Source organism: Canis lupus, chromosome 35, assembly GCF_048164855.1.
Source record: "Canis lupus baileyi chromosome 35, mCanLup2.hap1, whole genome shotgun sequence".
NCBI classification, from domain to species: Eukaryota; Metazoa; Chordata; class Mammalia; order Carnivora; family Canidae; genus Canis; species Canis lupus.
The window spans coordinates 4,426,117-4,441,183 of NC_132872.1; the positions used below are offsets into that span (position 1 = coordinate 4,426,117).

General features: G+C 36.5%; 1 protein-coding gene across 2 annotated transcripts in view; it reads left to right on the forward strand.

The window, feature by feature from the left end:
- CCDC14 (coiled-coil domain containing 14) overlaps positions 1-9,145 on the forward strand; it is a 51,032-nt gene extending 41,887 nt beyond the window's left edge. For both annotated transcript variants that reach the window (XM_072812456.1, XM_072812457.1), the window contains 3 exons: positions 1,468-1,686; positions 1,762-1,894; positions 8,060-9,145. In XM_072812456.1, coding sequence (XP_072668557.1) covers positions 1,468-1,686; positions 1,762-1,894; positions 8,060-8,993 — 1,286 coding nt within the window. In that variant the 3' untranslated portion in view covers positions 8,994-9,145. The remainder of the gene's footprint in view (positions 1-1,467; positions 1,687-1,761; positions 1,895-8,059) is intronic.
- The last annotated feature ends 5,922 nt before the right edge of the window (positions 9,146-15,067 follow it).

A 15,067-nucleotide genomic window follows, 5' to 3' on the forward strand; every position in this document is an offset into this window, starting at 1 on the left:
TATACAGTTGGAATTTTGCCAGATATTGTCAAATTGTGCTTATGAATCGTAGAGTTGAAAATAATAGAAAAAAATAATAGTAATAGAAAAAAATAATAGTACCAGAGGAAAAGATGAGACCTATTTGTTTCTTTGTTATTTATTCTTGGGATCTTTTCCTAAGCCTGACAAAACTCAGATGCCACAAAGGAAGACATAATAAAATTTGTCCTCAGAATTTTTTTTCATTTTCTGCACAGCAAAATTGTAAACACATTTAAAAATGCATCAACAAAATGGGGGAAACTTTTCATAATACAGGATATGACAGAGGCTTAATTTTCTTAATATATAAATAGCTCTTACAAAGCAGTAAGAAAAATACAGAACACATATTTCGTAAAAGTGTCATCTTCACCAAAGTAATTTTGAAAAAAGTCACTCTGAAAAAAAAAAAGAAAAAGAAAAAAGTCACTCTGATTCCCCTATGAATAAACAGTAGGGGTGGGGAAAAGAGGCCAAAATGGGACGTGGGGAGATGGGTGGTTGCTATTCTACATAGCTAATCTCTTTCTGGTCTCTGCTCATTTACTTTATTGTTCCCTTGAGAGCATGTATTGCTATTAATAATAACTTGTTTGTTATCAGCTCTTTGAGAGCAGAGACCATGTCTGACCAGATTCTAATACCCTGCCTCACACTTAGTAAGACTTCACTCGAGGCTGCATTTGTTAAATGAATGTACTATATACTTTTTTTTTTAAAGGGATCCTTTTTTTTTTTTAAGATTTTTTATTTATTTATTCATAGAGACAGAGAGAGAGAGAGAGGGGCAGAGACACAGGCAGAGGGAGAAGCAGGCATCATACAGAGAGCCTGATGTGGGACTCGATCCAGGGTCTCCAGGATCACGCCCTGGGCTGCAGGCGGCGCTAAACCGCTGCGCCACAGGGGCTGCTCTGTGCTGTATACTTTTATAGCCATTAAAGAGAATGTGATAGATCTTTATGCTGATACATATTGATCTAATGGCGGGGGGGAGGACATGATTAGAAACAATGGGTACAGTATGATTCATGTCTTTAAATAAATATGTTATATGCACAAGTATTTTTCCAGAAAGATCTCAAAGTTAGTAATAGTGATTGCCTTTGGGAGGAGAGTGAAGGTAGGGTGGGCTGGAAGATTCTTCATTGAGAATCATTTGGTATGTCATGACGTTTGAATTTTTTTTTACCTTATGCATGAATTATTCTTTCATTAATAAGGGTAAAAAAAAATTTTAATGCCCCAGATATCAACTGAGGAAGAAAGATATGACCAATGCATCAAATTTTAAAAATATATTTAGTATTTACCTAGAACTGCTCAAATATATAATGGTAAAGCAAAATCAATAAATTCCAGATCTTTTTCAAAAACAGATCTTTTCTAACTTTGTGCTTTTTAAATTTGGGCAACAATTATTTGATCTGCTTTGTCTTGCAGTGTTTTCCCTTCAGTCATTGAACAAGTCCCTGCAAAACCAATTACAGGAGTCACTGAAGAGCCAGGAATTACTACAGAATAAAAATGAGGAACTTTTAAAAGTGATTGAAAATCAGAAAGATGAAAACAAAAAATTTGCTGGTATGTTTAAAGAGAAAGATCAAACTTTACTTGAAAATAAACAGCAATTTGACATTGAGACAACAAGAATAAAAATTGGTATGTATTTGAACTGTAGTTATGGTCACATTTTTTAGAAAGGATGAGGAAACTGAAACTTTCTTGTGGTTTCAGAATTGGAGGAAGCCTTAGTCAATTTGAAAAGCTCCCAGTTTAAGTTAGAAGCTGCTGAAAAGGAAAATCAAATATTGGGAATAACATTACGTCAACGTGATGCTGAAGTAACTCGCCTGAGAGAATTAACCAGGTAATTTTGACTTCATTTGAATAACATGCCTCTTGTCAGATTATTTATAGACTTCAAAAATCATTTTAGACTTGCTCTTTTTCCCTCTTTCCTCTTATTTTGTCAGTAATTTCTAATGATGTTTTCTTCTGCTCTAATTAGCTTTAGAAATGCCAAGCCTGGCTCGGTGCTTTTTAAGCCATGTGATTCCTGGAAAAGGGTGCTTGTAAGGAGCTTCAGCTTTTTAAAAGTAAGCTGAAGACTAACTTAGCAAATGGAGAGGAGCCCTCTGGCTCTGAAGCCAGAGAGACCTGAAAATCCCAGCTCTAGCATGTACTAGCTGTGTGACTTTAAGCAAGTTATTTACCCTCTCTAAACCTCAGCTGTAAAATGGGGCATGATTAGGGTTGATAGGAACACTAAGAAATCATTCCCATGAGGCCCTGATCACAGATGCCCTCATGCCAGATGATCCTAGGAAAGTCACTTAGCCTCTTTGAGTCCCAGTGATTTCATCACGAAAGTGAGAGAGTTGGCAGGAATCCCTAAGAGCCCTTGCTTCCCTAACATGTCTTTTCTCAAATAAATAAAATCACACCACTCAATTTTTATATGATATTTACTTTCAGAGTTCAGTTTTCTCTTGAAACATTTGTTAAGAATTGGATTTCTAACTACTTATTTAAATCCCAGAGGAGAAGTCAGCGATTTTAGGCCTGAATATCATCAGACGTGGCCCTGCATTTACATGATCCTGCAAGTTCATCATTCCAAATATAAAACAATTTTGAATATAAAACAATCTCCTTTATATTTCAAATGAGAAGGTCTGTTTTGAATTATGAACTTTTAGGGAAATAGATGAAATAATGATACATATGTATGTATATAATACTTAATTTACTAGTTTAGTTTTGCAAACATTTAAAATGATTCTATATAAGCTATGTTAATATATAAATACTGCATTTTTCTCACATTAATATTTCATTCAAACTTTTATTGAACAATGGGGAAGAGCAAAAGACACTTGTATATACATGTTGTGCTATAATTAATTAGGCTCTAGTCAGAGTTTCTAAAATGTTGGCTTATACCATTCTTGTGAGAGAATGTAAAGTGAGAGAATGCCCCTCCTTATGAAAGCCTTTATAAAGTTGCCAAAGAAAAGTATCTCCTCTTTTTTTGAGGAGTAATTTTGGGATGAAAACTCTGTTATTATCGAGTATTTATGGTAAAAGAAACCAGTCACAAAAGACCACATATTGTATGATTCCACTTAATATAAAATGTTCAGAATAGGCAACCCCATGGAAACAAAAAATAGATTAGTGGTTACCAGGGACTGGGAGAAGAAGGGAAGAGGGGAGTGAGTGCTAATGGGAATAGAGTTTCCTTCTAGGGTAATGAAAATGTTCTAAAGTTGGATAGAGGTAATGATTATATAACTCTCTGAATATACTAAAGACAACTCAATTATATACTTTAAAGGCGTGAATTTTATAGTATATAAATTATATTTCCATAAACAATAAATTTTATTTCAATAAACTTCAATAAACTTATAAACTCAAGTTTATATTTCAATAAACTCAATGCATGTGGTGTAGAGTCCATGTGGAAAAGAAAAGTAGGATAGCAAGTCAGCATGGTCAGGTTCCATGAGCAGTTGTGTAGGTGTCCCTGGGAACATCTCAGTATAAGGGGCATGGCGCTTAGCCTCTAGCAGGAATTGAAGCAGACAATCTAGTTGCCTGAGAATTTGCTTTTCTTCTCAGTCTTTACTTCATACCACTAAACCTAGCTCCTTGATGAGCATGAAATAAGAAGCTGATGTTATCTTTTATTTACAATGTACTTTGATATTTTTTCCCCCAAATCTTCTCTCCCATATCTATTTTATTTGTCCTTGTCTATGATGGAAAGATTTTAATATCTGCATATTCATAGATGGAGAAACTGAGACCAGGCAAGTTAAATATTAAAGTTAATAATGGATCTGGGACTAGAACGCACACCTCTTAATCCTAGTCAGGTTTCCTCTCACTCTTGCACATGGCATGTCCTTCACTAAAATAGCTTATTCCTGGTAACAACTCCATGTGTAATTTAGTCTAAGTGAACCTTAGCATTTTTTTTTTTTTTTTTTGCCTGAGAGATGTAAAGATGAATAGATGGATTCATTTGTTTATTCATTTATTCAATAAACATTTATTATATATCATGTTCTAAATATATATGTGTTAAATACAAAAATATGTAATCTTAGTTTATTTATGAATATCCATATCATCAAGCTTTTAGCTTTTAGCTTGATGATGGATATACGAAGATACATGCTTTTTTAAGAATAAACTCACTAAATACTATTTAACATGTGCATTTGTGAAGAAAATTGATACTAAAAATGTAAGGACAGTTTTCATAGCAAGTAATAGTATAATTATTATAGAAATTAGCATCAATGAAGCCCCAGGAAATGAAGGGACTTCGCTTGACTTTACGGCCAGTCAGTGCCCAAGCTGGCACCGGAGCCAAGATTTTAGATTCCCTCTTTAACCTTGCTTCCTGTTTTGAAAATCACAGCTTCTCTCTGACAGAAAAGGACATGTTTTTAAAAGATTGTTCTACCTTTGTACCTGCTCATTCTTTGAAAATCACAATCTGCCTTTTGTAGTGTTTTTTTGGAATGAGAATGATTCACTTGCAACTAGAGCCTTTTCTTAACATTCACCGTAACATATAAGCATAGGAGATGAAAAAGGTCTTTACTTCTTGTATATTATCTGCTTTTAGGAAAGACTGTGTCTAAAATGTTAAATGTAAATGTTTTGCTTTCCTTAAGACTCTCAAGAGTTTCCTGTCAGTTTTTTTTCTCCATTGTTATCAAGGACCTTTGCTTTTTATGCTGGGCATAAATCCTATGTCACGACTACTAGGTCACCCATTAGATTAAATAGTCTCTATAAATGATTATAGAAACATAGTCGGCAAGCTTAGCACAGTACTTAGTACTACCCCTATGTTTTCTGAAGATTCAGTAACAGCTTCAAAATCTAAGCATACCCACAGACGGCAAATTTTGTTTTGTCAAAACAAAACAAAAAGTTCATATTTGAGCTTAATTGCATCTAAATTCACCCATGCTGGTGATTTATGGTATGTTTGGTGATATCCTGTGCAGTTTAGTTAATTAGGAATAACTCCAATACTAGAGCTGGGCTTCTGTGACCACTTTTACTTTTGACAAAGGGTAAAGCAGCAGCCCCTGCCAGTATAGCTAAATCTTCAGCTGGCCTCCTCCTTCTTCCCTGTAGTCACACACCCAGTAAGGCAGATGTGTGTTTTTTGTATGTGTTTTAAATAATCTCTTAAAGATTTCACAAAATTTCTGAATGCCTTTCTCAGACAGTTGGGGAGAAATAATGGGACTAGAAGGTGCATGTATTTATTCTAAACAAATACCGTAAACCATCTCTCTCTTCCTTTTCTAACCCTCAGTAACTTTGAAATACACCCTTATCACTTTTTCAAAATTTCACTATAACACACGTTATAAAACCATTAAAATGTGAGGAAAATGCATGTTTTCAGTGAACATGTGATATTCTAATAGCTTCTAAGAACACTCTTATAAGTGCTGATACTTATTTAAGTTAGTATACTCTTATAAATAACTGAGAAAGAACCTTAAATTTCTTATTATAAAGATATGTCAGCTTTCTAAGCATTAAAAAATCAGTGTGTTTAGGTATATCCCAAATAACAGAAACAGAAATGTATCCACTTCATAGCTATTGAGGTATTCATATTGCTTCTTTATAATTTTGACATATTGTCATTTCTTACAGAGATTTTTCTTTTATTTATTTATTTTTTTTTTTTAAATTTTTATTTATTTGTGATAGTCACAGAGAGAGAGAGAGAATGAGGCAGAGACACAGGCAGAGGGAGAAGCAGGCTCCATGCACCGGGAGCCCGACGTGGGATTCGATCCTGGGTCTCCAGGATCGCGCCCTGGGCCAAAGGCAGGCGCCAAACCGCTGCGCCACCCAGGAATCCCAGAGATTTTTCTTTTAGCTTCAGAGACAATGATTCATATTCTGTTTAAATCAGAAGTTTAGTGATTACTATTAATTTCCAGAGATGAAACATGTTAATGTCGTTGTCCCTTTCTTCCTTTCTTCATCACTGATTTTGTTCACAGCAAAGATAATATTTTTATTTAAGTCTGGAAAGAAACCTTAACATAAGTATTGCTTTTCTAAAAACACATAAAAATGAAAATTCCAGGGATCCCTGGGTGGCGCAGCGGTTTGGCGCCTGCCTTTGGCCCAGGGCGCGATCCTGGAGACCCGGGATCAAATCCCACATCGGGCTCCCGGTGCCTGGAGCTGCTTCTCCCTCTGCCTGTGTCTCTGCCTCTCTCTCTCTCTCTGTGACTATCATAAATAAAAAAAAAAAAAAAAGAAAAGAAAAGAAAAAAAAAGATTAAAAAAAAATGAAAATTCTAGTATGTAGTCTGCTGGAATTAATAAGTGGGTGATTATTCATTACAGCATTTTTTAAAAGGTATGTTCATAGTATATATTTTTTGTCTTTTAATAATAGCTCATTAGCTTCTTGAGAGAGGTATGAGAAAAAGTGGTAGGAGACCTTGCCATTTGGAGAGCAATCAGAACTCAAAATAGGTTTAAGATGACAGCATAAGCCAGGTTGGAAAAAAATTAGTTTTTCCTTCTGTAGGAAAAAAAAATCACTCATTTTATATCCAGAGGTAAATCACTGCTGTAGTATAAAGATTTCCTTGTGGTATTTTGTTTGGATATGCATGACTGTTTCTACAAAAATAGCAATGTATCTATGTTACTTACGGACTGCTCTTTTGAGTTTAATCTTAAATAATGAACATTTCTCCATCAGGAAATATTCCTTACAACACAACCATAAATGGCTGTAGTGCAACAAAGCATAATTTATCTAAATCATTCTACTGTGTTTAAAGATAGAGATACTAAATCCATCTATTTTCTATTATAAATTATATATTTATAAGTATATCTTTGGGTACTGCCTCTTGGCTCATACATGTAGAATAAATTCCTAGAAGTGCAAATCAGTGGGCCATACAGATATTTGGGACTTCTGATGTTTTGCCAGTTTGCTCTCCAGAAGGGTTATGCTAGCATATGCTCCCACTACGTTTGAAGAGGACCTGCCTCTTCAAGCTTCTCTGACAGTAGGCATTATTCTTATTTTACCATGGTAATTTGATAGGCCAAAAAAGAAAAACATCATTTTAAAAATTGGAATTTCTCTGGTTAGAAGGTGAACTTTTTAAAACATCCCTACTGGCTACTTGTAATCTTTTAAAATTACTCTTTGATGTCCTTTGTATTTTTTTTAAAAATTGACATATTTCTTTTTTTATTGATATGTAAGAATCTATACATGATTCAATTCAAAAGGACCAAAAGCTTGGTATAAAATGGCTCTAATAGGACTAATAATAAAAGCTGCCATCAAACGAACACCTGTATAGCCTGAAGTGGTGCTGAACACTTGGCCTTCACATTTTATTATTTTATCTTATTTAATGTTCATTGTAATTCCAAAAGTCTTCATTTTGCAATCGAGGAACTGGAGATTCAGAAAGGTTGAATGACTTGCCCAAGATCACAGCTAGCGATAGGATTTTATTCCATTTCTGACTTCAAATCCTGAGTGTTTTTTCTAATATCACACTTCTCTTGGTACCTAGTTGTTGCTCATTCCTAATTATACCAGGTAATTATCTCTGTCCTTTTTTCTCAGTATTGTTTCCCAGTGTCCTTTGCATGTATACTTAAATAGAAAGAATTTAATTACTAACAGAATCCACACCATTCTTGCAATGTTGCTTAAGAACAAAGTATTTCATACCCTAAGAGAAAAAAATTTCTGAACCTGTATTTTTCAATATCATAGTACTAGATTTGATATAGACCAAGATCTCCTTAATTATTTGTTATTGCAATTTACTCATTCCAGAGTGCACTCTGTGATTTTGTGCTTTTAGTTGCTTTTTTCAGTGTTATAAACCAGGCCAGGCGCTTGCTTCAAATTCTTTTAAAGATGAGGTATAAATAAATAAATGAAAGAAACAGATAAAACAGAATAATTGGTGTACTAAATTCTTCTTAACAGAACTTTACAGAGCAGTATGGCAAGGCTTCTCTCAGATCTTAGCATGGACAGTGCTCGCTGCAAGTCTGGGAATCTTACCAAAGCACTTCTGAACATTTATGAAAAACAACCTCAACATGACCCAATCCCAGCTCATACTTCCATAATGAGCTACCTAAGTAAGTTAGAAATAGATCACAATTTTACACATTCAGAGCCACTTTCTGCGGTTAACACTGAGGAGAACATAGAGCCAGATAGACCTTATGAAAATGCTCTGCCCTCCAAAGGCCCTCAACAGAGTAATACAAAGAGCATGGAGGAAGCATCAGCCCCTGGGATCATTCCTACCCTTTCAAAACAGGATTTGGTGGAGGACAGCGAAATTACAACTCTAATAGATGATGGGTGTAATCTGGATAATACAATTTACATTCCATTTGCTAGAAGCACATCTAAAAAGAAATCACCACTATCTAAGAGATTATCCCCTCAGCCACAGATCACTGTGGCTTCACCACAGCTGGTCGGCAACAGTGGATGTGTCTCTGAGAAAGAAAATAAATCGTGTGCACCTGGAGTTGGTTCCTCTTCCAAAAAGGAAGCAGAAGATGCACCTGAGAAACTTCCCAGAACAGCCGATATGAAAGACAAGCAGCTCCTCAAGAAAATAAAAGAAGCCATCTGCAAGATCCCTGCTGCCCCTGAGGAGCCACCAGAACTCGCTGCGGGTCATGGCCCCTCCACTTGTCAGAGCAGCAGCTTTCAAGTGAGAAGTAGTGCTGTCTCTGATGGTAGCTTTTTAAATTCTGACTTAATGTCTGACTGGAGCATCTCTTCTTTTTCAACATTCACTTCTCGTGATGAACAAGACTTCCGCAATGGCCTTGCAGCACTGGATGCCAATATTGCTAGACTCCAGAAATCCTTAAGGACTGGTCTTCTGGAGAAATGAACTCGGAAGAAAAACGATTGAGTGCTTCTCTTTAAGAATAGAACATGGCTACATTGAATGTATATTTTCAATTTCTTTAGAGAAATGATATTTTATATTATACTAATTATGTATGATAATTGTATGAATAATAAATTTATTATTGGACTATATTGGCAGTCTGGAGCTTATATGTACAAGCTGTCTTAAGAAATTGACATTTGTTAAGAGAAGAAAGTTGTCGATAAATGGTTAAGTATTGTAAGTAATATTTTATTTTAGAACATCACCCTTAGAGGTCTTTATTTACCCTGCTGGGCTGAGGGTCCAGGTCAGAAGGATTCTCTGGTTGTCCTAAAGGATAGTGAAAAGGGCGTCTCTGGGTACAATTTATCATATTCAAGTTAGAGTTTCTTTTCTCTTTCCGGATTCTTTTTTTTTTTTTTTTTTCCAAATCTATTTTTTTTTTATTGGTGTTCAATTTACTAACATACAGAATAACACCCAGTGCCCGTCACCCATTCACTCCCACCCCCCACCCTCCTCCCCTTCTACCACCCCTAGCTCGTTTCCCAGAGTTAGCAGTCTTTACGTTCTGTCTCCCTTTCTGATATTTCCCACACATTTCTTCCCCCTTCCCTTCTTTTCCCTTTCACTATTATTTATATTCCCCAAATGAATGAGAACATATAATGTTTGTCCTTCTCCGACTGACTTACTTCACTCAGCATAATACCCTCCAGTTCCATCCACGTTGAAGCAAATGGTGGGTATTTGTCATTTCTAATAGCTGAGTAATATTCCATTGTATACATAAACCACATCTTCTTTATCCATTCATCTTTCGTTGGACACCGAGGCTCCTTCCACAGTTTGGCTATCGTGGCCATTGCTGCTAGAAACATCGGGGTGCAGGTGTCCCGGCGTTTCATTGCATTTGTATCTTTGGGGTAAATCCCCAACAGTGCAATTGCTGGGTCGTAGGGCAGGTATATTTTTAACTGTTTGAGGAACCTCCACACAGTTTTCCAGAGTGGCTGCACCAGTTCACATTCCCACCAACAGTGTAAGAGGGTTCCCTTTTCTCCGCATCCTCTCCAACATTTGTTGTTTCCTGCCTTGTTAATTTTCCCCATTCTCACTGGTGTGAGGTGGTATCTCATTGTAGTTTTGATTTGTATTTCCCTGATGGCAAGTGATGCAGAGCATTTTCTCATATGCATGTTGGCCATGTCTATGTCTTCCTCTGTGAGATTTCTGTTCATGTCTTTTGCCCATTTCATGATTGGATTGTTTGTTTCTTTGGTGTTGAGTTTAATAAGTTCTTTATAGATCTTGGAAACTAGCCCTTTATCTGATATGTCATTTGCAAATATCTTCTCCCATTCTGTAGGTTGTCTTTGAGTTTTGTTGACTGTATCCTTTGCTGTGCAAAAGCTTCTTATCTTGATGAAGTCCCAATAGTTCATTTTTGCTTTTGTTTCTTTTGCCTTCGTGGATGTATCTTGCAAGAAGTTACTATGGCCGAGTTCAAAAAGGGTGTTGCCTGTGTTCTTCTCTAGGATTTTGATGGAATCTTGTCTCACATTTAGATCTTTCATCCATTTTGAGTTTATCTTTGTGTATGGTGAAAGAGAGTGGTCTAGTTTCATTCTTCTGCATGTGGATGTCCAATTTTCCCAGCACCATTTATTGAAGAGACTGTCTTTCTTCCAATGGATAGTCTTTCCTCCTTTATCGAATATTAGTTGCCCATAAAGTTCAGGGTCCACTTCTGGATTCTCTATTCTGTTCCACTGATCTATGTGTCTGTTTTTGTGCCAGTACCACACTGTCTTGATGACCACAGCTTTGTAATACAACCTGAAATCTGGCATTGTGATGCCCCCAGATATGGTTTTCTTTTTTAAAATTCCCCTGGCTATTCGGGGTCTTTTCTGATTCCACACAAATCTTAAAATAATTTGTTCTAACTCTCTGAAGAAAGTCCATGGTATTTTGATAGGGATTGCATTAAACGTGTATATTGCCCTGGGTAACATTGACATTTTCACAATATTAATTCTGCCAATCCATGAGCATGGAATATTTTTCCATCTCTTTGTGTCTTCCTCAATTTCTTTCAGAAGTGTTCTATAGTTTTGAGGGTATAGATCCTTTACATCTTTGGTGAGGTTTATTCCTAGGTATCTTATGCTTTTGGGTGCAATTGTAAATGGGATTGACTCCTTAATTTCTCTTTCTTCAGTCTCATTGTTAGTGTATAGAAATGCCACTGACTTCTGGGCATTGATTTTGTATCCTGCCACGCTACCGAATTGCTGTATGAGTTCTAGCAATCTTGGGGTGGAGACTTTTGGGTTTTCTATGTAGAGTATCATGTCATCGGCGAAGAGGGAGAGTTTGACTTCTTCTTTGCCAATTTGAATGCCTTTAATGTCTTTTTGTTGTCTGATTGCTGAGGCTAGGACTTCCAGCACTATGTTGAATAGCAGTGGTGAGAGTGGACATCCCTGTCTTGTTCCTGATCTTAGGGGAAAGGCTCCCAGTGCTTCCCCATTGAGAATGATATTTGCTGTGGGCTTTTCATAGATGGCTTTTAAGATGTCGAGGAATGTTCCCTCTATCCCTACACTCTGAAGAGTTTTGATCAGGAATGGATGCTGTATTTTGTCAAATGCTTTCTCTGCATCTAATGAGAGGATCATATGGTTCTTGGTTTTTCTCTTGCTGATATGATGAATCACATTGATTGTTTTACGGGTGTTGAACCAGCCTTGTGTCCCAGGGATAAATCCTACTTGGTCATGGTGAATAATTTTCTTAATGTACTGTTGGATCCTATTGGCCAGTATCTTGTTGAGAATTTTTGCATCCATGTTCATCAGGGATATTGGTCTGTAATTCTCCTTTTTGGCGGGGTCTTTGTCTGGCTTTGGAATTAAGGTGATGCTGGCTTCATAGAACGAATTTGGAAGTACTCCATCTCTTTCTATCTTTCCAAACAGCTTTAGGAGAATAGGTATGATTTCTTCTTTAAACGTTTGATAAAATTCTCCTGGGAAGCCATCTGGCCCTGGACTCTTGTGTCTTGGGAGGTTTTTGATGACTGCTTCAATTTCCTCCCTGGTTATTGGCCTGTTCAGGTTTTCTATTTCTTCCTGTTCCAGTTTTGGTAGTTTGTGGCTTTCCAGGAATGCGTCCATTTCTTCTAGATTGCCTAATTTATTGGCGTATAGCTGTTCATAATATGTTTTTAAAATCGTTTGTATTTCCTTGGTGTTGGTAGTGATCTCTCCTTTCTCATTCATGATTTTATTAATTTGAGTCTTCTCTCTCTTCTTTTTAATAAGGCTGGCTAATGGTTTATCTATCTTATTAATTCTTTCAAAGAACCAACTCCTGGTTCTGTTGATCTGTTCCACAGTTCTTCTGGTCTCGATTTCGTTGAGTTCTGCTCGAATCTTTATTAACTCCCTTCTTCTCTTGGGTGTAGGATCTATTTGCTGTTTTTTCTCTAGCTCCTTTATGTGTAAGGTTAGCTTTTGTATTTGAGTTCTTTCCAGTTTTTGAATGGATGCTTGTATTGCGATGTATTTCCCCCTTAGGACTGCTTTTGCTGCATCCCAAAGATTTTGAACGGTTGTATCTTCATTCTCATTAGTTTCCATGAATCTTTTTAATTCTTCCTTAATTTCTTGGTTGACCCTTTTATCTTTTAGCAGGATGGTCCTTAACCTCCATGTGTTTGAGGTCCTTCCAAACTTCTTGTTGTGATTTAGTTCTAATTTCAAGGCATTATGGTCCGAGAATATGCAGGGGACAATCCCAATCTTTTGGTATCGGTTCAGACCCGATTTGTGACCCAATATGTGGTCTATTCTGGAGAAAGTTCCATGTGCGCTTGAGAAGAATGTGTATTCAGTTGAATTTGGATGTAAAGTTCTGTAGATATCTGTGAAATCCATCTGGTCCAGTGTATCATTTAAAGCTTTCGTTTCTTTGGAGATGTTTTGCTTAGAAGACCTATCGAGTATAGAAAGAGCTAGATTGAAGTCACCAAGTATAAGTGTATTATTATCTAAGTATTTCTTCACTTTGGTTAATAATTGATTTATATATTTGGCAGCTCCCACATTCGGAGCATATATATTGAGGATTGTTAAGTCCTCTTGTTGAATAGATCCTTTAAGTATGATATAGTGTCCCTCTTCATCTCTCACTACAGTCTTTGGGGTAAATTTTAGTTTATCTGATATAAGGATGGCTACCCCTGCTTTCTTTTGAGGACCATTCGAATGGTAAATGGTTCTCCAACCTTTTATTTTCAGGCTGTAGGTGTCCTTCTGTCTAAAATGATCTTTCCGGATTCTTGTTTGTTTTTTAATGGCATTGTGTTTTTATATGGGATGCTCTATGCTGCAGGCTAGTGTTGTTGGTGAGATATAAATATTTCTTGTAAGAAAAAAAATGCCAGTATGTCCATTTCTTAAAAAACATTGATTGGTCCAAGAAAATGTAAATAACATCCTGAATTAGCAAATGGTTTCTGAAAACCTTGGCGTTTTTATTTATTTTTATCCTGAATGGATGTTTAAGACCTTTAAAAAATAAAGTCAGACTGATAAAGAAATGCTAATAGATAAGTCTTAACTTGAGAAGTTTGATTTTTTTTAAATAAGTGAGAGATGTTTGTTTTTTGTCCTTATTATATTTGAACATAAAGGAGTTTTTAAATCTTTTCTTTGGTTTTTTTAAGGTTTTTATTTATTTGGGAAGCCTGGATAGCTCAGTGGTTGAGCATCTTCCTTCCGCTCAGGGATGATCCTGGGTCTGGTGATCAAGTCCCGCATGGGGCTCCCTGCATGGAGCCTGCTTCTCCCTCTGCCTGTGTCTCTGCCTGTCTCTGTATGTCTCTCATGAATAAATAAAATCTTAAAAGAAAAAAAGATTTTTATTTATTCGTTTGAGAGAGCATGTACATGAGCAGGGGGGCAGGTGGGGGAGAGAGAGAAGCAGATTCTCCAGCCAACAAGGAGCCTGATGCTGGGCACAATCCCAGGACCCTGAGATCCTGACCTGAGCCAAAGGGAGACGCTTAGCTCCCTGAGCCGTTGAAATGCCGCAAGGAGTTGTAAATCTTGCACTGGTTATAATTCTCCCTTTCCCAATGTAATTCCTTTTCAGCCCTTTAGCTAAGAACATCCTTTATTTTATAAATAATATAAACGAAATTAGTCTCTGCTTCTCTGTACTAGTACTTCTTAACTACTCAGTATCACCTCGTCCATGTAAGCAGCATATTCAGGCTGCTAGGAGACTGAGGGTTATGCGATCACTAATACTTCATAATCACCTGCCGGTGTCTTTATGCATGGTTCTTGGGCAGGCTTTAGCATTAAAGTGTTCTGCTGGCACCGGGACCTTTTCTTAAGTGTTGGTGCTACAACTTCTGAAGGACCCAGATACAATCTCTTTGACATGTTCAGATTTTACAGATAGAGATTTCTTTCTTTTTTTTTTTTAAGATTTTATTTTATTTATTTATTCATGAGAGACAGAGCGAGAGGCAGGGACACAGGCAGAGGGAGAAGCAGGCTCCATGCAGAGAGCCTGACATGGGACTCGATCCTGGGACCCCGGGATCACGCCCTGAGCCAAAGGTGGTGCTAAACCACTGAGCCACCCAGGAGTCCCTAGATAAGGATGTCTTAAGTCTAAAAATATTAAATGAATTTTTAGGGTTTTTTCATAGAATTTTCCATTAATATTTCTAATGTTTCTTCCAGTGTTCATAAATTAATTCATTGGTGTATTTGGAGGTAACAAGCCACAACTCTTCAGCAACGTAAATTACAAAGCACAGTTTAGAGATATAAAATACATCAAGGAAGATAACTGTGTCATCTATCTATTCCCATATGAATTGTTACTCATATGCAGAAGTAAAATCTTAAGATTATTATATGATAATACAAGGAGAACATTGTATTTTGCCCTTAAAATAGAAATGAGTATTCTTTCATGCAAAGAAAATTATTAAATGCTTTATCGGTTCACTTAATTAGGGGTTAACAATGTGATTAAAAAATGAA